Source organism: Diorhabda sublineata, chromosome 9 (assembly GCF_026230105.1).
Source record: "Diorhabda sublineata isolate icDioSubl1.1 chromosome 9, icDioSubl1.1, whole genome shotgun sequence".
NCBI lineage: Eukaryota > Metazoa > Arthropoda > Insecta > Coleoptera > Chrysomelidae > Diorhabda > Diorhabda sublineata.
This window is the reverse complement of record NC_079482.1, coordinates 18,845,390-18,870,491: the sequence shown is the minus strand read 5'-3', so window position 1 is coordinate 18,870,491 and position 25,102 is coordinate 18,845,390. Positions and strand designations below refer to the sequence as shown.

General features: G+C 33.0%; 1 protein-coding gene across 3 annotated transcripts in view; it reads left to right on the top strand.

Annotated features, from left to right (window-relative positions):
- LOC130448668 (kalirin) overlaps positions 1-25,102 on the top strand; it is a 393,432-nt gene that overhangs the window by 99,614 nt on the left and 268,716 nt on the right. For all 3 annotated transcript variants that reach the window (XR_008910360.1, XM_056786130.1, XM_056786132.1), the window contains exons 12-13: positions 8,114-8,344; positions 21,019-21,152. Coding sequence is in view for 2 of the 3 variants with exons in the window: in XM_056786130.1 (XP_056642108.1) it covers positions 8,114-8,344; positions 21,019-21,152 (365 nt within the window). In the remaining variant the exon portion in view is untranslated. The remainder of the gene's footprint in view (positions 1-8,113; positions 8,345-21,018; positions 21,153-25,102) is intronic.

The following is a 25,102-nucleotide window of genomic DNA, read 5'->3' as shown; positions in this document are numbered from 1 at the left end:
ACGTTTGTATAAGGTCATCGTTCAATGACATTAATATCTCTCTTTTTTCGTTGCTGGCATATCTCGGGATGCCGTAATTTTCAATTAACCATTGCATTCAAACGTTTACAGACGGAATTTAATCCTTAACAATGATCATTTGTTATCTGAGGAATTCACTATTTAAGTTGTTTTAATAATTTTTTTGTGCTTTATAGATATAATCATAAAAAAGAAATTAATTAAACAAGAAACTGATGAATCAGCAGATAGCTAAGCTTAAATTTGAATCAATAAGTTTTTGATTTGGCAAACAAATAAATATTTCATTTTATTCATCCTTCGAGAGTATTCTAATCAATCCAACGCTTTTCTAACCTTTCTATTCCATCCACATTCTAAATTCTTTTTTTTTATAGTTTCCTGAAACCCATTATATATAAAATGAACTTGAAACTTATGGTGTAGAAAACCAACTCACTCTTCAAAATCTTACTTCTCCAATTCTCCAATTATCTTTTTTTAAAGATGACTGATAGTGTTATCCAACAATCAGATTGTGATAGCACAGCTACCGAGTAAAGTAAAAATTTCATTAGTAGAAAATACTCATCTTGAAAGAAAGATGAATAACATGTTCAAAAAAAGGATAACAAAATATAAAAAAATATCATAATACATGTACGAGGACTTTCTCAACAGTTAACAAATAAATTATGAAGGGTATTATTAAAATATTCCTCAAATTTTGAAGAACAAAAAGGAAAAGCAAAAGTAGTAATATTGGAACTTGTAATTATGCTATTTACATAGGACAGACACCCCAATACTTAGAAAATGGTTGAGAGGTCATTAGTACTAAAAAAATTAAACTGCTTAATCAAATTATGAGAAACCAAAACAAAAATAATGAAATTAATTTAAAAAAAATTTATAAAACATAATCGATTGAATTGAAAATAACAAATATACATACAAATTCAATGATAAAAAAGACGGAATCAATTGCGTCAAAATTTTTAATTTATGTATTTCACTCCATGTAACTATTATTGTTTTTTCTCTGAATTTTCAAAGAAGCAGAAAATTTTTGTATAGTATAAACAGGAAGATTTGATGTTGTCAATGTTTGGATAAAATAAGGACGTATTTTAAATAAATTGCACAGAGAAACAACTTCCAGTAAAATTTATTTCAGTATATTTGCAATGCTGAGTACTGTTAAGTCACAAAACTCGATTAAATAATCAAATATTGGAAATTACAATGTTGGTATAAACAATGATAATTATACTATTATCTAAATGACAATCAATATTATAATGAAATTTTTATTAAATATTTGAAGTGAAAGTTTAATGACAATTGTTTCTCAGATACGAATATTTAACGATGATGTTACAAATTAATTAATTGGTCAGCTTCGTAAAAGTATTATAGAAGTAATCTAATGAATTGAAATTGTCTATTTTATATTTCAAAATCAGTTAAAAAGGCCATAATTCTGATTCGGAAAAAATTGTGAATAGATGGCATTCAGCTTCTGTAACGCTCCATTTACCGAATAATCCATGGTGCAGGAAATAACTGGAGGGTCGATGGGAGGACAAACACTGTACGTACACGTTTTCTGAAAGAAAAAAATCCTTCACTATAATGATGGAAAATTTCAATCTAGACAATACTGAATTCATTCTTGCCTTCGGCCGTACTAATGATATCGAACACGAAATTCTTTGATAAAAATGTTTGAAATTTGTCGTTGTGAATAAAACAATTTTTTTAATGCAATTACTCAATCTTTCTTGAATTGTGTAGTACCGCCTTTAAAATATTTGTGATGTTTTTGTTTCGTTTTATCACTCAATACGTATCATTAATGAATTAACATTACTCTAAACTGAAAATCTAGGGCTTTTTATTGACGAGCAAAGAAATTCAATATAATTAAAATAAAAACTAACATTCTTAAAGCCGCACTGGAACCTCTCGGCGAGAAAACAGTGGACAAAAATAAACAACTCAAAAAGAAAACGCCATAGTTTTGTAGGGAAATAAAAGAAAAATGTAAAGAAAAGAAAAAAGCGTACCTGGAATATATGACAATTAAAACACCACCCTCATATGAGAACTATAAGAGGATTCGCAAGGAGACGACGCATAGGCTCGGCAGAATTACTAAAAATAGCCACTGGGAACGCTTCTCAAAAGATCTAGAACATGATTTCTACGGATTACAATTGGAAACGTGGAGATTTATAAGAGGGCAGAGGCAAGAAATAAAACAAATAGTAGAAGTAAAATATATAGGAATAAAAACCTGGATAGACTACCTAAAAAGATTGTACTTACAAAATCAACTCACAACAGAAGAACCGGAAACACCAGAAATCACAACTGATGAAGAGACCAGAATAAGTACAAAGAAAGTGGAGGAAGCTCAAAGAAAGCTAAAAAACCGAAAGGCTACGGGCAGTGATGGAATAGCAAATGAACTTTTAAAAAATTGTGGGCAAGCAATGACCGAGCAGTTGGTACTGTTCATTAACAAAATATTAAAATACAAAAAAATATGGAAAGAATGGAAAACAAGTATACAAATTCCACTGTTTAAAAAAGGTGACAGAAAAGAAGTTTATCACGTATTTTATTTGAAAAATGTGATTATAATAATTTCCGGGAGTTATTTAAAGTTTGGTTCATTTTGGTGCATTCAAATATTTGATTTTTCTTGTAATAAGTCCCCAAATTAATGCCAATAATGATATAATAATAGTTTTTTCAAAATTTTCTGTCGAAAACCCTTCAACTTTGGACAGAAAAAAAAAATGACGTTTGTCGCCGTCTGGCCAAAAGAATGTAAATTTTTTTGTTAATATTTTTCTTAATTATCAATTATTCACCTTTAGATTAGTATATCGTTTTTTTCGAAAAGTTACGTAGTGAAAATAAATAAATATTAAAAAATATGTACCACCAGAAAACAAATTTTTGAAAGAAGTCTCAGCTATATTTTTAACATCTTTTTCCTTGGAAAATAAGTTTTCTACGAAAAAATGTAAATTAACATTTTCTCGTCATCATTTTTCTATGAAGGGAAATTTTTTATATTTTGCTTTGTTAACGAGATATTTAAAATGAAAAAACTCTATTTCTGACCTAATTATTTGGCATTTCCATAAACAATGGCCCTAAAAATATTGGTTCATCTTAAAGTACCCCTTTTCAAATTTTATTTTTAACCATAATTGGAGTATCAAGGAAATATTTGACAAAAATCTTTTAATAAAATGTAAATTAACATTTTTTTATGCAATTTTCTCGCCATCATTTTTCTATGAAGGGAAATTTTTTTATATTTTGCCCCTCTAACGAGATATTGAAAAAACGGAAAAACTTTATTTCTGACCTAATTATTTGGCATTTCATTATTTTTTTAAGCAATTTTCTCGCCATCATTTTTCTATGAAGGGAAATTTTTTATATTTTGCCCCTTTAACGAGATATTAAAAAAAATGGAAAAACTTTATTTCTGCCCTAATTATCTTGCATTTCCATAAACAATGGCCCTAAAAATATTGGTTCATCTTAAAGTACCCTCTTTCAAATTATATTTTTAACCATAATTGGAGTATCAAGGAAATATTTGACAAAAGTCTTCTAGGAAAAAACTTAAATTAACATGTTTTATGCAATTTTCTCGCCATCATTTTACTATGAAGGGAAATTTTTTATATTTTGCTCTGTTAACGAGATATTTAAAATGAAAAAACTCTATTTCTGCCCTAATTATTTGGCATTTTCATAAACAATGGTCCTAAAAATATTGGTTCATCTTAAAGTACCCCCTTTCAAATTTTATTTTTAACCATAATTGGAGTATCAAGGAAATATTTGACAAAAGTCTTCTAATAAAATGTAAATTAACATTTTTTATGCAATTTTCTCGCCATCATTTTTCTATGAAGGGAAATTTTTTTATATTTTGCCCCTCTAACGAGATATTAAATAAACGGAAAAACTTTATTTCTGACCTAATTATTTGGCATTTCCACAAACAATGGCCCTAAAAATATTGGTTCATCTTAAAGTACCCCTTTTCAAGTTTCATTTTTAACCATAATTGGAGTATCAAGGAAATATTTGACAAAAGTCTTCTAAGAAAAAATGTAAATTGACATTTTTTTATGCAATTTTCTCGCCATCATTTTTCTATGAAGGGAAATTTTTTATATTTTGCTCCTTTAACGAGATATTAAAAAAATGGAAAAACTTTATTTCTGTCCTAATTATTTGGCATTTCATTATTTTTTTAAGCAATTTTCTCGCCATCATTTTTCTATGAAGGGAAATTTTTTATATTTTGCCCCTTTAACGAGATATTAAAAAAAATGGAAAAACTTTATTTCTGCCCTAATTATCTTGCATTTCCATAAACAATGGCCTTAAAAATATTGGTTCATCTTAAAGTACCCCCTTTCAAATTATATTTTTAACCATAATTGGAGTATCAAGGAAATATTTGACAAAAGTCTTCTAGGAAAAAACGTAAATTAACATTTTTTATGCAATTTTCTCGCCATCATTTTTCTATGAAGGGAAATTTTTTATATTTTGCTCTGTTAACGAGATATTTAAAATGAAAAAACTCTAATTCTGCCCTAATTATTTGGCATTTCAATAAACGATGGTCCTAAAAATATTGGTTCATCTTAAAGTACACCCGTTCAATTTTCATTTTTAACCATAATTGGAGTATCGAGGAAATATTTGACAAAATCTTCTTTTCTTGAGCTAATATATTGCCATTTTTATTAAACTTATTGTGATGATATTTTTATTCAATTAATTATAAAACGGTGAAATCAATTTATACATTGGGTAATTTATTTATAGACCAACCATCCACTAACATTTATACACTTAAATATTCACTAACATGTATGTATTCACTTAACATGTAATTTATTTAAAACTTCTTAGTTCACGTGTCACTGTCCCGTTGTATTAACTATGAAATAAAATTGTTGCCTAACTGTTGTGAAGCTCCATTTTATATATTAAAATCATTTTGAGAACCTTAGAATTATCAAAGATAAACAAATCTTAAAAAAATATGAATCACTCGGCGCACCCGCCAATTTTTAACTTCGATAATGCATTAGAATTTGACTATGTTATTGTAACACTATGTATGTTTGTTTGGTCACTTCAATATGACTGTTGTAAGTCATATATATTTAAGATTAAATCGAATCAACTGCTGTTGTTTTAGGTACTAAAAACTCACTTTTTATCCTAAAATCAATTCATATTAAAAAATGCAGTTATACTTTTCGATTGGAAATTTGAATTCTCATTTTAATGGACTACATAATGATTATCATCCTGTGAGAAGTGTTTTTTTAGTAAATCGAGGACAACTGTTGGGTACAACGACATTGATAGTTTGAAAAGGAAAATCGATTGTGTCAACACGAAGACAATATAAAACGTTATACACACTTGCAGATGAACGCCAAATCCTTGAAATACATATTAATGATGCCTTTGGAAGTTGAAATGAGTTTTTGGTTCTGTTTTTGTTACGACACTATGGTTACAGAGACGTTAAACTCATGGTTGTCTTTTTTCTTATTTGTTTACACACTATTCACCGAACAGCGTGAAATCATATGTTATCATATGAATCGTGTTAATGAAATACTGGTTGTCCAATCACGATGTTGATCCAAGTTTATCTTGAATCTATCACCTCAAGTTATTGATAGCGCGCGTTGTGTTGAGCTGTGAATATTATTCTACAGGTTGTCCGGTAGCAAAATTAGGATTTAAAATCTATATAACAAAAAAACTACAGAACATAATATGCATTTCTAGATTTAATCAATATAAGTTAGACAAAAGAGGGTTTTATTTTTTTAAAATTACACCGTCCAAATGTTGGCCGTTACGTCGGACACATTCTTGAAACTAGGTTTCGATATTTTCTTTCAATTCAGAAATTGTCGTCAGGCTTGTTTGGAACACTTTACTTTTGAGGTATCCCCACGGTTCATAAGAGGGTAAGATCTAGGGACCTGGTTGGCCAAGGCATTCCCAACAACGGCTTATCAATTTGCTAGAAATCATGAAACAACGCCATGGACTCCCTAGCAATGTGTGGCGTGGCGCCAACTTGCTAAAACCATGACTGTGAAGTGAAGGCAGTTCTCTCAATTTTGGAAATAAATAATCGTCGTCTGTACGCAATACCGTTTACGTATATTTTTTTTTTTTCGCATTTTTACGCATATTGTGATCATTAGGCTTAAGCGCTTGCATTATTTGAATTTTAAATGGATGAAATTTAAGATCTTTCTTGAATATTTCGTGCACTATAGTTTTTGGAAGCTCCCAGGTAGCCGCTCTTTTGCGAACGGACAGACGCAGATTATCGCCCAAACTTGCCGCGACGAGTTCAATGTTTTCATTCATTCTCGATGTCCTGCTGGGTCCCGGTCGCGGGTTGTTTTCTACTGAACATGTTCAGGTCGGAACCTTCGCACCTATGATCGAATCAAATCTTCACTTTGATACGCTTCGATTGCAAACGCACGTTGTTCTCTAGTCCACTGAGATATCGCGACTAAATAACCCGCACGAATGACGATGCCAACGCTGACGCCGCCCCGCTTAATGGTTACGGAGAAATTCGAAATTCAAATCCTTGTATTCTTTTAAAAAGTTTTCTTTGGTTTTTTCCGAAAACAAATCTAATGCTGCCACATCAGCTTTTTCTATGTTTTCTTCAGGACTACATTTTTCACACTCGGAATTTTCACTTTCCATCTTAACAATAATGATAATAGAAGACTTGATATTTTTTTTCAATAAAGGCTTAGACGAATTGCTTTAATCAGCTTATGAAAAACGTGGATTGGGCGTAGAAAAAATCTCATTGCAATGATTTGAAATGCGATACTTTTTTGGAGGAACGTATTTGTTAATATCTAGCAATCCAGTTAATCTGAATCAACTTCACCTCTTGTTTGATAATAAACAAAAGCTATGCAGTAATCTTTCCCCGAGTAATGGTATGATTTTCTCACATAGGTAGATCCAGGTGCTTTATATCACCCGTCAACAAGATTCTAAAATAAGTATGTTGGCAAGTTTTGTTTTTGTTAGTAATGGGAAAACGGGATTCTATTCCTTTGGGATAGTTTTTGTTATGAAGAAGCTGTCGTTGACGTACTCTTTTCGTGCGAGATAAATTTGAATTTATATTGACGTAGAGAAGTTTTTTGTTAGCATATCAGACTTGTCTCGTTTAAAGTTTATATCGATCGAAAGTTCAGATTGGAAATAATTTGTCGTGGATAAAACGTATAAGACTACAAGGACATTGTTTTTTGTTGTACAGTTAATGGGAACAAAATAAAAAAAAAGAGTATCCATAACTCAAATATTTCTCTATATACAGAGGTAAGTAAGAAGTGACGTCAGTTTCTCACTGCGCCGCCATTACGTCACGTCATTGCTGATGTTGCTGGCTAGGTTAAAATGCTGCAGTAGGTCTTCTAGAAAAAGAAGTATTTGTTAGTCTCGTGGTAGTAAGTGGTTCGATCAATCACTTCAAAAAGCTTGATGAAGTTCGCTCAATTATTCGGTTTTTAACGCAAAATCATTTAATTCTGTTGAAATTCATTGATAACTTCTGAAAATTTATGGTACAGCTGTAAAAAAAATTATACATGAACAAATATTTGTAATGGAGAACGATCTGGACGACCTACAGTCATAAATGACGACTTAACTCAAAGATTGACAAGATTTGCTTCAGAAGCTTCTTTATTAAGGAGGTTTATTGAAAATCTCGTAAAATAACAGCATTTAAGCAATAAAGAAGGTGAAATAAGGGTTTGCGCATACTTTTTATCTTTCTTCTCTATTTATCAAGTTCCACATTAAAACATAAGGGGTTGGTAGATTTTTACACACGCAAGTTTTGTAAAATTTTATAATAACACCTTGTATTGGTTTTTATCAAGTTAGAAATAGTGAATAAGTACGATGCCCCACCTTTAAGGGAGCGTACACGAAAGGTCTTACTATCAATAAACATAATCATTTAACGTATTTTTTATTTCAGAATACTTACACCAATGCCGATAAGCTTCTTGCAGCAGCCGAAGAACTAGCCCATACCGGTGAATGTGATCCGGATGAGATTTATTCAGTAGCACACGAACTCGAAGCGCACGTCACCTCATTTGCAGCTAGGGTAGAACAAAGGAGACGAAGACTCGATTTAGCCGTATTATTCTATACTCATGAAAAGGATTTAAGTAATTGGGTTGATGATCTAAGGCAAGAATTACAGGTAATTTTTTTTTCTTTATACAACCATATGCTGAATACACACACTGTTTACACCACCACTACATCAACATTCACAATTACACTGTCTGACGCGCGTTTCGATAACCAAGTTATCGTCTTCCAGAGGCTGAAGATAAACTAAAACCTAATGACTCACTCATTAAATTAAATCATTAAATTAAAAACTCCTTAGCGGGAATCTTCACATTCATTCCTTGACTTCTAAACTATAGAGTGGTCTGTAAGGATTTGATCCCTATTGTCCCTATTTAAACTATTCTCACATCTAGCAATTTCAATGCTTTCAAATGCATCCAACAATTTATTATTTAGTAAATTTTTTAACAATTTTACATTATTAATATTTAAGTCATGATTGTGACTGGCAGCGTGATCGGCAATACCTGATTTTGCGGTCCGTCCATTTTGAAATGAGCTATGTGCTCTTTAAATCGGACAATAACGGATCTTCTAGTCTGCCCAATATACTTTCGGTCACAATCACCACAGCCAATTTCATATATACCACTCTTTTCCAAATTTGGTATTTTATACTATATGAAGAGACGGCTTATTGGTAGAAAATTTAGTATAAAACAGGTAAGTCCAAGTCATTAGATTTTAGTTTACCTTCAGTCTCTGAAGACGATAACTTGGTTATCGAAACGCGCTTCAGACAGTGTAATTATGAGTGTTGATGGAGTGGTAGTGGCAATATGAACATCACCAACGGTTCCAGAAATTCTAACTTAACCAAATGCTTTTATAAATCCCTCCATTATACACAGATTATCTGTTGTGCTATTTATAAATTATGAATTCATTTTCACACTGTTCCCGACAAATATAAAAGTACTCATGGCTTTTGATGGACATTACAATAATTTCGTTAACGATGCCCATTTTCAAATCGTTTGTTATATAGTGATATTGTGGAGCTTCGACCCAATCGACAATGATCCAACAAGTTCGTAATCTACCAAAGAAAAATTAAATTTCTGCCCAGCGAGTGACTTGGAAACAGAAATAAATCTGGAAATATATTGGATATGGCAGCAGTTCATAGCCAAATTCGGCCAATTTGGTCGTGACGATAGCGGAGGTAAAAGCCGATGAGTTATCATAGTGCAAGAGCACTTTTTTCCTAATGTCGGTCTGGAATCGGTCCAATAACTCGGCATAATGCAAACATGTTCATCAAGTGGTAGATGTGTAGATAACACCTTTCAATTCTCACGATGTCCATCACCTTCCCAGATGATAGAACAATCTTCACCTTCTTTGGAGAGCGTTCGTTGTGTTCATTCCACTGTTTCTTGATATTAGATATGTACCAGAGAATCCATCCAGAAACACATTACGTTCAAACACTGCTCTGAAGTCGTCTCATGGTTTCGCTTATTTTCCAAAGAGAGCAAACGCGGCATTTTATACGCCACACGATGTTTTGAAACTTCCGCTGTCTCAGGTATATCGCGCACCTCCAATCCGCTGGATTTTTTTCAAGTGGCTCTTCTTGATAGCAATTTTCGTAGCACCTGGACATGGTACCTCATCGCCACAAAAATTTGGAGGATACATTGCTTTCAATCGACGAATTTCATCCAGAACGCGTCTCGGATAACAAAAATGAAAAAATGCATACATATAGTAATTGATAGCGCATATGGAGCAACAGCAAAAACAGCTTCTAATGGGTCCACCTCTCAGCGTTCACCACTGAAAAGTCTCGAATTTAATGTGTTTAACGCAATATACGGCAGCACACTTGGATAGCGATGGTCAAATTGATGTCATCTATACAGATTATTCCAAAGCTTTTGATCGCTTCGCTCATGGCATTCTTCTGACTAAGCTATCCAACATTGGTTAAACTGAATTATTTACCAACTTCTTTATGTCATACCTCACGGATAGAAAACTTACAGTTACTTACCATGGTTTCAATTCCATACAAATTAACGCATATCCTGGAGTGCCCCAGGGCTCAGTACTGTTATTTTTAATATTTATAAATGACATTATCTCAGGATTAAATTGTTATGTTCTCCTTTATGATGATGATCTAAAGCAGTAATATTCCATATCGATTATTTATAATTGCCGTTTACTTCAATCTGATATAGATAAAATTTGTGATTGGTGCGATAAAAATGCACTTTCTCGTAACATTTCAAAGTGTAATACTTTATCTTTCACTAGAAAACTCAACCCTTCATTCAACATTCACAGATCTTGGTGTTACATTTGATAGTAAATTGAAATTTGTTGAGCATACTAACATCATGCTTGGTGGAACCTTTAGGAGCTACCAAACTCATATCAGAAAAATAAATAATGTTCACGGAAAGGAACACCCAAAACACACTGTCAGAACGGTTATACTTAAACGACTTAGCGACTATGTGTTCATCTTTGATATTCCTTCACAATATTGTGACGAATAAAATTGACTGTCCAGAATTGCTAGGTCTTTTGAAAATACTTACTCCTCCAATTGCCACTCGGTCCTACTTTTTATTCTACTTTCTAGTTGTTAGAACTAATGCCTTCAAATTTTCTCCATTATATGGAATGAATCGAATATCACTGTCAAATGCAAAACTCTCTGGATATTTTTTGCGGCACTAATTCTAACATAAAAAAGAAAATATTTTCCGTTCTATAACTTTCTCATTCTTCCTATTTGGCAGAGTTATCGTGGAATTCTAGAACTGTTATATTTATTTTTTCTTGTATTTTTGTGTGTATATTATTTACACTTCATCTAAATGTAGCATTGTTTACTTGCACTTTACTACTATAATTTTAATTGTTCAATTTTTAACTTTTATGTATATCTTTCCCATCTTTTTATTGGCACTTGGGGTGTAGGTTGTTGTAAAAAAAATAAATAAATAATAATGCTCGCCATTAGATCTCTTGAACTACGATTATTTTGGATGCGAATTCTGATGAAACTATGTTCGATCGAACTGCAGTATCAGTTTACGCGCAGCATCGATGGTTTCTGGCACAACAGCCGATTTTGGGCGACCTTCACGAAACTCATTCTGTAGTGGAGTGAGACCACGATTGAATTCGGAAAACCAACAAAACACGGGGGCTCGAGATGGTGCTTCAAAACCAAAAAACGAAGCGAGTTGATCGGCACACTGCTTTTGGTTTAATCCACGACGAAAGACATAGAAAATCATCGCGATTCAATTCCATTTTTTAACCAGAGGAAGGTTTCAAGTATCTGGAAACAACTCGTATGACAATAGTTCTGGCTACGTTCGCCATTAAAAATGTCAAACTTTATTATGGCAATGTCAGATTTGACATATATTGACAAAAATAAGTAGCAACCATCGTATCTTGCCTCGGTAACTTGGCCGTTTTCTCTTAAACTAGAAGAAATCCGGGAAAACCCGGACAGATGACAATCTTATCTGGTTTTTGTTTCAAATATGCTATGATTTAAAATGTTGAATACTGATTAATAAGCCGACAAACTAAGGTAGCTCAAGACTTTTGACAAGGTTTATTATCGTCTCTTAGTTAATTATGCAAATTTTCTCTGAAAAGCTTGTTGCGTATTCTATTCTAATCATCCGATGTAGACACATTGTAATTTAAGTAGTCAATTTTAATTAAATTCAACGTTAAATTAACATATCGACTGTGTTACCGAAGTACCCAGGGAATCCGCGTATTTAAAGTGAGCGATTTACACCTCTGCTTTTTAATAGCAACTGCTGTTTATACACTAAAATGTCCCAAGAGAAAAGAAATTTACGGATGCTGTATACTAAAAAAAAGCTGCGATGGTAAACAATGAATTTTCTTATGGCTATTACTACCTTTTACATTATGCGACGTGATATTGTTATCACGTAATTTATAGGTTAGAGATACTTTGTTACGAAATTTCAGAATCGTGATATTTAAGAGGAAATATACGAGATAAAATTAAGTTTGAGTAACCGTTGAACAGATACTATCTAAAATATACTATAATTTTATTCAAAATAGTTTTTTGTAGAAAATAGTCGTACCTACATACAGTAATTTACGTAAAAAAAGTATATTTATTTTTCAACGTGATCTCCTTTTAGCTCCATACACTTTTGTCAGCGATGCTCAAGTTCAAAGATCGATATCCTTGTTATGGTAAGAATTGTCAAGCTCCTCAAAGTAGCCATTAACTGCCGACAACACCTTGTTGGAAAATCTTTGAGCCATCTATGAACAAAAAATAATCCGAGAGGGCTAAATCTATCGATTGGGTTACATAAGATAGCAATCCAAACTTTATGTCATTAATTTTGGCCATTGCAATATCGGATGTGTGAGCTGGTGTATTGTCTTGATAAAACAACACTTTCTTCTTAGACAAATGCTGTTTTTGCTTGATTTCTTTGCTCAATAGTTGCAATAAGTTCGCATAAAACTCGCTATTCATATTTTTTCAAGATAGTCAATGAAAATTATCGCTAGCGCAAACCAAAAAACTGACGTCCATGACCTTACCTACAGATGGAACGGTCTTTGCCTTTTTTGGGCCGGTTCTCTCTTTTCAGTCGATTGTTTTGATTGGTCTTTTGTTTTTGGTGTGAAGTGACAGACCCACATTTACGAAGCGGCGCTAGAATTCAGGCTTTATTTCTTCTGGGTACCCTCGTACATCTCAGTAACTTGTAGAAAATCTATATGTGATAGAGAGAAAAATTTCAGAAACAGCTATATTCGAGGATGTATTGATATCTAGTTAGCCTAGACCATTTCCATGCATAAACAAAATATTGCGTTACCATAGCAACGAACAATAACTTAGTAGAAGTGTCAGTGTAAAGTTTGACGTCAGAAAAGTAAACCAGAGCTACGCATTAAATTAAAAGAAAAAATTGGACTGCAAGCTTCAAAAGAGGTAAATTTTCCAGTGAAGATGATGACCGATCGGGAAGGTCAGTTTCTGTGTCAGTCCCCAAAAATTTCGATACAGTTCATGACATGGTTTTATCAGACTGTCGAATTGGTCTAAAACGGATATCTGAAGCACTGAATATTTCATACGAACGCATTCATCATATAGTTCACTCCAATTTGGACATCCCCAAATATTTGAATGTTGACCAAAAGCGTGCAAGGGTAGAAGCATCGTGTTCGATTTGAAAACGGTACAGACTTATTAAACCGAATTGTTGCTATGGATGAGATTTCTACGATCCAGAAACAAAGCAACAATCGATGGAAAGGCGACAACTCTGGTTCTCCAAGATCTAAGAAGTTTCGTGTCCAAAAATCTGCAGGAAAAGTTCTTGCTTCAGTTTTTTGGAACTGCTATGGAGTAATCATGATTGATTTTTTGGATAAGGGTAAAACAATAACGGGAGATTACTATTCGACTTTAATGACCACCGCAGGAAAAAATTAAAGAGAAAAGTCGCGGAAAGCTATCCAAAGGTGTTTTCTTTTTGCAGGATCCGCCCCTGCACACAAATCTCATGGCAACATGAGATTTGTGCAAAAAATTCGTGATTTAGGGTTTGAATTACTAGAACACCCGACTTATTTACCAGATTTGGCTCCGTCCGACTCTCATCTCTTTCCTCAATTGAAAAAAAAGTTCAAAAGGTCGTAAATTTTCTTCCAACGCAACGAGGAGGTAATAAAAGCTGTGGAGGTCTGGTTTGCAGAGCAAGAAGAAACATTTTTTTGAAAGGTCTAGACACGTCTAGTTTCAAGATTACTATTTCAAAACAGTCTAGAAATGTGCTATAGAATAATAATCTTCCCAAAATAAAAGAACGAAACAATTTTCGAAATTTTATTCATGACCTCAATATGAATATTGGTATTGTGTATAATTGAATTTTTTATCAAATTTAAGTTGGTGATTTGTAAATACAGAATTATAATCGAAACTTCTATGATGTATGTTATGAATTTAGCACATCATTAGAATGTGTATGAAAATAATATACTAAACTAGGGTTGCCAATATTTGTTCAACATAATACAGTATTTTTCAGAAGGAGCCATGAAAAATATTGTACAAATATAGTATATATATAGTATATAGTTATTTAAGATGATAGAAATATTGGTCAAAAAAAGGCTTTTATCATTTGTGAAAATACTTACTACCCATCAATTTGGGTTTTTAAGTAACAAATGCATAAATGATGCTCTTCCTCCTAAATAATGCTACTTACTCTAGCCTAAACTGCCATCACTCCACTGCAACAACTTGCAGTACTACGGTTTCCGGGTAACACCTCTCGCATGGTTTAAGTCACACCTTACCAATAGAAGTCAGCTTATAAGGGTTGATACAGCGATGTCTTCTTGCAATCCAATAGAATGTGGAGTGCCCCAAGGCTCAGTACTAAGCCCTATTTTGTTTCTTCTGTTTATAAACGACTTCTAGACATCAGTGGTAAAATATGTGTATTTGCAGACGACACTAGTTTTTCTAGGAGCAACCTTGATCTCGCGGCACTTAATAGGACTATATCTAGTGACCTAATCACCCTTAAATCATGGTGCGATTCTAATTTTCTCTGTCTCAACATTTCTGAAACCAAAGTTTTATCATATAAAAATACATTGCAGCCATTTTTAAATTAAACCACCATTGACGTCGTTGAATCTGTAAAATTCTTGGTGCTCGTTGTGGATGATTTCTTTGAATGGGAGTTACATATTGCCGCCTTATCTAACAAATTAAGTTCCTTCTTTTTTGCGTTGAGATCAGCTTCCAAAGTACTGAACTTATCTATCTCCTCAATCTATTATGCCCTTATTGAGTCGCATTTTCGATATGCCTTTCCTTTCTGTGGAATGTGTGGTGCGACTCAATTTGAGGGAATCATCAAACTGCAAAAAGAGCTGTTAGATATTTACGATTTAAGATAAAAAATTCTGACTCTTCCTTCCTTATTCATCTTTGAATCTGTTTTCCTAATTCGTAAGCAAGCTTCCCCAATTTCAGAAAGGTCGTTGCACGGCTATCCATTTAGGAATGCGAAGTACGACCTTTACCTACCTACTCCACGTTCAGAATTAGTTAAGGGCTCAATATTTACAATGCAGAAAAAATGCACAATCACTTGCCAATCAAAATCAAATCTATATCATCTTTATCCATATCATCTTTTCCAGCATTCCGCATTAATTTGAGAGCTTATTTACTGAAAAGTGCGTTCGGAATCTGAAATTCGGTTTCACGAACTCGCCTCACTTAAAATTTGATATATAGGAGCGTTAATTATTTTTAACAATAAGTATTTGTTTGGTATTGAAAATATAGTTTTTCTGCGTACTATATATTTCTTTAACATCATGTAGTACCGACATATAGTACAATACTATATATTTTAATACGGTTGGCATCCTTATATTAAACTTTATTTATTGAAGAGATTGGAAGCCCAGATGGAATTTATCAGTAGCTAACACTGGTAGTATAAGTGGAAAATTACGCTATATACATTTTTATACGCTATAACATTCTTTTATAGTTTCCGTCTTATTATATAGTTACCAGCTTAAAGCATGGTATTAGTAATTCTGGAGATTGCTGCTGTGAGAAAAATCGTAATATTATCCTTTAAAAAAGAAAGGCAATACATGAAATTAATATTAATGTATGAGGAGAACGTCAAAATAAAATGAATAATTTTTTATTAGTGAAACAAAGTTGTTGGCATGTAGTTACTGTGTGGGCGGTGAAGGGCAACATTCACACTAAGCAAATTGCTTGACGAAATGAAGATACAAATTACCATTCAAAACGCAAGCACGTATTAATTTTTCATTGAAAGTTCATATAGAATACATTTCAGGATGTAAAGTTGAATTTTATGTGAAGAAAGATATAATGTGATTAAATCAGAGAAAAAGTCAAAATGAAAATATTTTTACTGAATCACGAATTTCATAATAGAAACCGAAGTATTTACAACAAACAGTTCAAATTTAGAGTTCATCCAATCTACAGAATGTTTCGAAAAAGGCGACCCGTCTCTAAGATAGGTACGAGGACGGTCCTAAAAGTACCTGACCTGACCTAGAGATGGCGGTAGTTGCTTGAAAAATACCACTGTACTAGAAAGTATACAATCTACAATTTGTTTTATAGCCATCAATAATGGATGCTCTAGTTCTTCCAATATCAATTAAAGAAGACAGTTATACGAGTAAATACGTACATCACTACCAAATTAAGAAATTAAAAATAATGTTTACTCACAGTATAAAATTCGGTAAACACCCAACAAAACGTCAGTCCACGTGGACTCATAATCTCCACTATTTACCAATGAAAACATCGAATCGTAAACTTAAATGCATTTAAGAAAGAAGAGAATTGATGAAATATCGGGAAATGTTAAAAAGTAGTTGATTTTTAAGTTAAAGCGACCAGATTTTATGCTTTGCAATTAGTTGAGAGCACAGATATTAGCAATGACGAAAACTTGCTTGCATATGTTCGTTACGAACACAACAACAGCATAAGTGAGGATTTTTTATTTTGTTTACCTCTACCTTTGTACACCACAGGTGAAGTGATATTTGAAGTGTTGAAGTATTAGGCGCTAACAATATGACAGGAAAATTAAAAACAGTGTTAGATGACATAGTGGTAAATTTTATCAAAGCTAGTCTTTCAAATTCCCGTATTTTCGGTATCATTTGTGAAGAAATGGGAAGCATTCACAAGCAGCTGTTACTGCACGCGCCAAAGTGCGTTGGTTGTCTCATGGCAAAGTTGTGTCGTGTGTTTTCTAGATGAGAGATGAAATCAGAATGTTCTTTTTGAAGAATTCCGTACACGGCGTCCACGAACATGTTGATCACTTCAATGGCTTTGGATGGCTTACAATTGCAGCATATTTAGCTGATATATTTAGTGCCCTCAACGAACTAAACTTAGGTCTACAAGGGAGAGATAACAATATCTCAAAGTCGAAGATAAAATTGAAATGATGCTAAAAAAGTTTGATCTTTGGATAAATCGTACAATTGAAAAAAACTACAATCACTTTTTAACACTGTCAGCGTTTTTGGAATCCTCTAGTTATGCAATATTGCCAGCATAAGTACAAGACGAAATGGTTACACACCTCCGCGCTTTGAGATCTTCATTTCGGGATTATTTTCCAGTATCCGAAAAAATAAAAATTGGATATCAGACCCCTTTAAACATGGATGTTACTGATATTACTGGCTTGACAGCGGACAGGAAAACCAATTAATAAAAATATCCTGTGATTCAATATTGAAATGCAATTTCAAAGAATATTCATTATTAAGTTGTTTTTGGATGAATCTAAAGACAGATTATGAGGAGATATATACTCTTGTATATAAAAGAGCAACATCAAACGGAATATCACTGATTTAGTTGCCAAAAATTATTTTGTATCTATAATAACTAAAATAAATATCTGATAAGAATTTTTTTTGCTGTTTATTTTATTGAGAAGGTCCGTGAAAACTGTGCTTGATTTTCTAGGGGTCCGTGGCTGAAAAAGGTTGGGAAACGCTGTTCTTGGTGATGAAACATACATATCCTTTTATAATATTCCTCCAAGAGAGGCGTTTGTGGTTTCAAGAAGATTTACCAACACCAACATTGGCGTTCAAACCAAGGTCTGTCAAGTACGTTTTTCTTAGTACAGGGAAGTAATTTAGCTTGAAGACCAACGAACTGTCACAGAAAACTGGTCCACCACAAAATGCATCACCTACAATTATTTTTTGGAAGCAAAAGCAAAAAATGACTGACTTCAAACTTTCAAGTTGTGGAAGCTTCGGTTACAAAAGTGCATAAATTTTCTTGATTTTAGGTCTGTTTTAAATATCTTCTGTAGGCTATTACGGGAAAAACAGTTTAATAGAAAAATCCACCGACTGTGATACTTATTGCGATACATTATTGCTTGAATATAGCTACAATCTAATACCGGATTTATTTTGTTGTGATAAATTGTTGAAAAAAATCGATTAAATATTATCGACGTGTACATCCTGTCGGTATTTCATTTTACGATTTGAATTTAACAGTTATACAAAACAATAATCGAATTACCTAATGGGAAATATAAATTTGGTTCTTCAAGTGTGATTATGCTTTGTGCTAGAAATGTAATTGATGTATAGGGTGAGTTAGTAAAAATTGAATTATGAAATATATAAGTGATAGTATATTTTAAAACATATCCAAAATATAAGTGCGCGCGTTTATATCATTTGGATTGCAGTATGTTCACTTTTACTTACAGTCTACGAACATAAAATTAGCCTACAATGGATTCCGGGACACACCGGAACGAAGGGAAATGAAATGGCTGATAAGCTCGCTAAAGAGGAGGCAGAGAAGCCCTAGATGGAACCCGAACCCTTCTATGGTATCAGCTACAGAACAATGGAAAAAGCACTAAAAAGAAGGTAGATAGGAGCAAAAACAATTATTGGGACAACCTACAGAGGCTGAGACAGGCAAAGTCTCTTCTGGCAAACTATAACCAGAGTAGATCTGCTGAATGTATCAAACTAAGTAAGAATACTCATAGGAGTTATATCGGGGCACTTTCGCCTCAACAATTACCTGAAGACGCAAGACCTAGCAGATAATGCGATATGCAGATTGTCTGCATAGAGGACGAAACCTCTATCCACATTCTCTCGAAGTGATGGGACTACACCTGGGTGCGTATCAAATGGGATACGAAGATATGTGGTAATTAAAGCCCTTCCACATTCTAGACTTTTTAAAAGAAGTGATGGATCAGCTGTAAATACTGGGTTCTCCAGTATCTCAGCAAAAAGTGGGACACAACAGATCCAAATCCATACATACAACATAAATTTCAATAAAACCTTGCAGTTAATTATAACATAAGTAAATTTCTACTGTAATCATTAAGAATTCTACTAGAATCTGAATCCATCTGGTAGGTGTGCGCTGAATCTACAAAAGTAAAATATTTTTAATGACAATTAAAGATAACCCAACAAAATCTCATCGTAATAATACATATATTTTGAGATACGATAAAACTTCAAATTTTTTTTAGGAAAAATATTTTATTATTGTTCAAATCATAATCTATATCAATGAAGTTTTATAACCGAACCTTCCACAACTTAAACTTTAAAAAAATTGGTAAACTGCTTGATCTATTTCATCGTGAAACGTTTCGCATGAAGATGGTCTTGTATTAATGAATTTCCTGTTGCGGATCCATTACCAACAGTTACCTTAATCGCTTATGATCAAAGAAGATCCAAGATTGAGCCTACTCTAGGTCTTTGTCTCCCAACCAGTGATCCGCGAACTCCTGGGGATCCACCAGGATATGTATGGGTGTCATCTCCGAACCATACAAAAATGCTAATTTCTCGTATCGCTACGCTTACTTAGCCCGGCGAACATGCGCCAATGTGCGATGAGCGAGATTAAATGAATGAAAATGATGTGTGTAATCCCTGATAACGAAATCGACAAAAACATAGGTAGACTATGGAAAAATGTTGTAATTGAAGATAAATCAAAAGAAGACAATATATATGGTAATCGAGAATACTCAGAAGGACGCAGAGGATCATCTATCCTTTATGTCTGAGACCAATATAAAAGAAAAGGCATTAGAATTGGAACTGAAAGCCAGAATAGCCAAAAGAAGGGGGAAATATGGAAGCAGAAAAGCAGTGAAGCAATCGACGTTAATAAGATGTATAGCAACATATGTATGTGAGACAAGAATGCCGTAAGATAGGAATGAAAGATAACAAGAGGAATTTACTGGGAAAACTCACAGAAGAGAGCTGGAGAAAAGGAACTAATAAAGAAAGTAAAGAATTTTATAGAGGCCGTAGAATAAATAAATGATCATTAGAGAGACATGTGGGCAGATTACTGCAAAGGGGGAGACCGAGGAAAATATGGCATGACTATATACATTCAAAATTGGAAATACAGAGCTGTGAACATGAAAGAAAATTCTTATCTTCTCGTCTTCTTTGTTATTATTTCAATGTCTGCTTTCATATGTTGATTCATATTTAAACTTCTTTTCATTTCTATCAAGCAAAACTAAAATATCGACATCGAAAACGTATTAAGTAATTTTAGTTACTGTATCATATTTATTCAAAATATATATGACTTCTAAAAACCCAGAATACAATTTATAAAAATCTGAAGACGCAAAAAAGGATACGAATGTAATGGACTAAATAAAAATAAACGAGTTGATGTATTTGTATGCTGAAACTCACAAAAATAGGTAATTTTTCATATAAAATTGAAAGGACCAGGCAATTCTATTGTGAAAAACTAAAATTGTATGCAAATTTTTTCTTCAATAAGCTCTTTCGAAAAACCAATATTAAACTATTCATTCGTTGTTATGCACTGTACTTATTATAAAAATTATTATATATGCATCTTAAACAACTTAGCAATATTTAAAAAAAAAGGTCCAGAAAGAGATATCCGTGAGAAAATATTGTCTAAGAGAGTTCCAATTGATATATATCTATTTTCAACAACAATTTTTCTCTTTATAATCATTCTTCTCTTGGAATATTATTCAATTTACTAATGTTTTGATTTTAGTTATTAAATTTACCATTTTATGTTATTAACTTAGATGTATTCAATAATGTTTTTATTCGCAGAATGATGAAAGTGTAGCCGAAAGTTTAGAAGCAACAGAAAGACTTCTTGAACAAACTGCACAACATCGTGAACAAAGCCTCGATGCTTGCGCTTCGACAATTGCACAAGGGGAAGCACTTCTCCAAGAACTGAGGTAAGATTTTTATTATAAACCATTCTAAAGGCTTTTAACTAGGCCAAATACCAATCGTTAACTTTCTTAACAACTTGAACATTTATATTTATATCGAAAATTCATCTTATTATTATCAAAATGGTTTTTGCATATTAAACTGCATCTCTCATTGGCAATAGACTTATTTTATACTGATTTTTACTGATTCAATAATATCCAATAGAATTAATCATCTAAATAGCTAGAACTTATCGGACACAAACACTCCAAGATCCACACTAAGTGAAATTGTCAGTGGTTTCATTACAGATTTTCGTACAATCATATTAACTTTCAGTCTTGGGAAATTTCAAAAGGGGCTTAGATGCAGTAATTAGACAGCAAAAGGTAAAGGAACCAGAAAGATTGAATATCCCTAAAAAAACAAACATATTTTTACATATGAAAGAGGTAAAATTACATGTCAGGTCAAAATACAGCTACTTGGAGTTGATACAGGGGTCAAAAAGGATGATTCGCTGTCCCCCGCCGAATCGAATTGGAAGACATACTGAGCAAAGCAAATTTGCACAAGAAAAATGTAATGTTGAATCAATGAAGAAGTTATAGCATATGCAGACGATTTTACGATTATAGTAACCATAAAAGAACAATCAATAAAATGGCAAAACTATATATGTGTATATAAAAAGTAAAGACGATATTACGAAAGTATCTTAAAATAGAGAAGCACAGATTTGAGGATGTAATTAGAAAAGATAAGGAAGATCGATTGAGGAACAGCATATTGAATGAAATCTTAGCTCGGATTCGATCAGTGTTAAAAAATCAACAAAAATAAATATTTATAAGACACTTATAAGACTATTTATCATCTATGTACTGAAAACAACTTGAATTATTAGGGTGAAATATAATGACAATAATTCAGGGGCCAGACGTTCCAAGAAATGGGAATCTAAGACGCAAAAGTAATAAAAAAAACTATTCGAAATGGTCAGGAAAATTACAAAGTGAAAATCGATCTTATCTGGACAAAGGAATATGATCAGAAAAATATGAGAAGATAGAGAAAACCCATAAATAAAAATAACTACAATGTGAAATGTAGAAAAATAAAAAGAACAGCCAAGAACAAGAAAAAAAATAGAGGAAGGAAATAATGATCTACCTAAATAAATGTATGAACACTGAATGAATTAACAAAAGCCATAATCCACAAGGAACGTGTTGATGATGATGAACTAATTCCCGAAGCATAAACAACTGTTTCATAAGAAATAGTGCAGACATAGCTCCACCCTCACCTAAACATGCTTTAGCAAGAAAAACTTGAGCACTCCTCGAGCTTTATCACTACCAACAGAAATTTTTTTGGGGGTTTCTCAGGGTTCCTCAGAAAGTTCATTATTAAATTGTAATCTTAACTTCCCCGGCTGGAGACTCTTCCCCAGGAAGTCGTATTCGGCTCCAGCTAAGTGTATATAACTGTTTCTGAGATGGGATGAATAATTAATATTAAATTAAATTCGACGTCACCACCACGAAATGAAGTTGAGGGAAAAGAAAGAGGTGGAGAACCTTCAAAATAATTAAATTAAAAAACAAACACCAAATAAAACTATCCCCCAACACAATTCTTCAAATCAATTTTGGTTAACAATAAATAAAATATCAGCAAATAAATTTATTTAAAAAGTAATAAAATTTGCATTAACTGTGTATCTAAGAGAGCACAACAAATACAAAGCAATTGTAAAGTGAAAACAACTCAGGTATAAAATATTAAACATAAGAACTGGATTTATTCAAAGGAAAGCTGGGATGGTTGCAGCCCTCAACTGGGTTCCAAGTTTTTTTATCCGAAGAGGAGGAGAATGCGCATTTGCTCCATCAATTGTCATACGAGACCGACCGATATGTGGGGCTGTAATACACTTGTACGACCCACTAAAACCCTTCCTCTTTAAACTAAACCTTTTTGAGGTTCCAATCCCGAACTCGCGTTAGTATTCCATAGGATGGCTATTCTTCGCTTGAATTGCGTTTGCTTTGTTCATTCATTGTTCTCTGTTGCTTCACTTGTCCAAATTCTTCGTCAGTAAAATTGATTTTGCGTACGGCATCGCAGTTCCTTCTTTTTTAATCATCCCATATTTTCAGGAAAGAATTTTCCTTTTTCTTTTTTTAATATTTCGCCTTGTAAGCTCCAATGAAGAATGAAGAATGTGCGTGGCTTGTCCGCAAGCAAGACAAGTGAGATGCTCTACTTTCCCTTGTTTGCACTGATAAAATCAAAAGTAACTATGTTCAGAGGCGCGCAGTCCATCGACCTCTTTGATCCGTATCACACCTCTACTTCCATTGGTGTATGGTTGCGATTCTTTCTTCGTTCGCGATTCTGGCTTTGTCGATGATTTCATTGACATTTTCCTCGTTTCGTATTCTCTTGTATATTCTCCTGTGTTCGAGTGCTAGCAGATATATCGAATGGCTAATACTGCTGGTTCTGATACTGAGCGGTATGACTTGCTTTGCACCGGAACTATTCTTTTGCAAGGAATCCCCATATCTCTGCGACGTACAAAAGTAGTTAATTTGTTACTGACATCAACAGTCTCCTTTTGGTGATCCCCGATATTGTGGATTGTTGATGCTTTGTCTGCTCATTTTCTTATATGTTTTCCAAAACTCATTTGATAATGAGGAGGTGGTACACCAGTTGAGTCCTCAATTACAGCTAAACTCCAACCAGTCTGGCGTAAAAAAGCGAATATAAGGAATAGTTTCACCACAAATTTCCTAAAATTTACTTTGAGCTTAACCTTTGGTGAGCGTTGTTGATAGAGGACGTTTTAGAATCAAGATATTAATGAACTTTTCGTATCGACTGGGAAATTGACAATAGATGAATTTTTCAATAAACTTGAATCTGTTAATAAAACAACGAAATATGAAAAATCTTTGAAATACTTAATAGTCCAACTGGCATGTTATAAAATGAACTTTTCTGTAACCATGTTTAATTTTTTTTCCTTTACTAGATTTCATTACCTGATTTCCTAGACTTCAACGTATCCAATTTTCCTTTGTCTGGTGGTATATTTTCTACAATTGTATCTTATTGTATGTGTTGGTTTGTTCCTTTAATCCCATTATGTTTTTATTGCTATTTTTCTCAAAGGTGTGTTTCCGGTCTTATCTCAATATCAAGAGGGTATTGCAAAATTCTATATGGTGTTGTTAAACTCGAGAATATTTTAATTAAATGTTATACACTGGTGTATAGAAACGAGTTGAACCTGAAATTTCTTTCTCATTAATCATTCTATCGAAAACAAGATTGATGGTACCAGTACGAATAGCCGCTGGGCTTTTCATATAGAATCTGTATGAGACATAATTCGTATTAGTGATCATCGTATGATTGGGAAACTACAGAAATATTAATTGTACGTATTACTTTGAACTGTTACGGCCACATGACTAAGATTTATTTAATATGTTAGTAGACGTAACAAGCATTGTCGTTTGACAAATTTTACGCATTTCTAAATATTAATATGTAGTATCGTATTATGTTCAGTCGTAGAACCGTTTCCTTATTTTATTAATGTACCTGTTTTTTTATAAACATTACGCTATTTGATACGAGTATGAACATTAATGCGTTGTACGTGGGTTGAAAATAACAACAATAACAGTTGTTTACTTATAATTTATATCTAATAATAAATAATATATTTTCTTATCAAAACGATTGTTAAATTATCGTCAGGGCCGTAGGATTAAGACCCGACTGGACTTCCCTAACCCAGTCGAACGAAAATTCTGAAAAATCTTGTACTTTAAAAAACTGGGAAATGTAACGCTGGACATACAGACATAACATAAGAATTCATAATCTGAGGAAAATCCATACCCTCCAGACCTCATTTACAGGCTCATTTAGAGGTTTTAGCACAAGG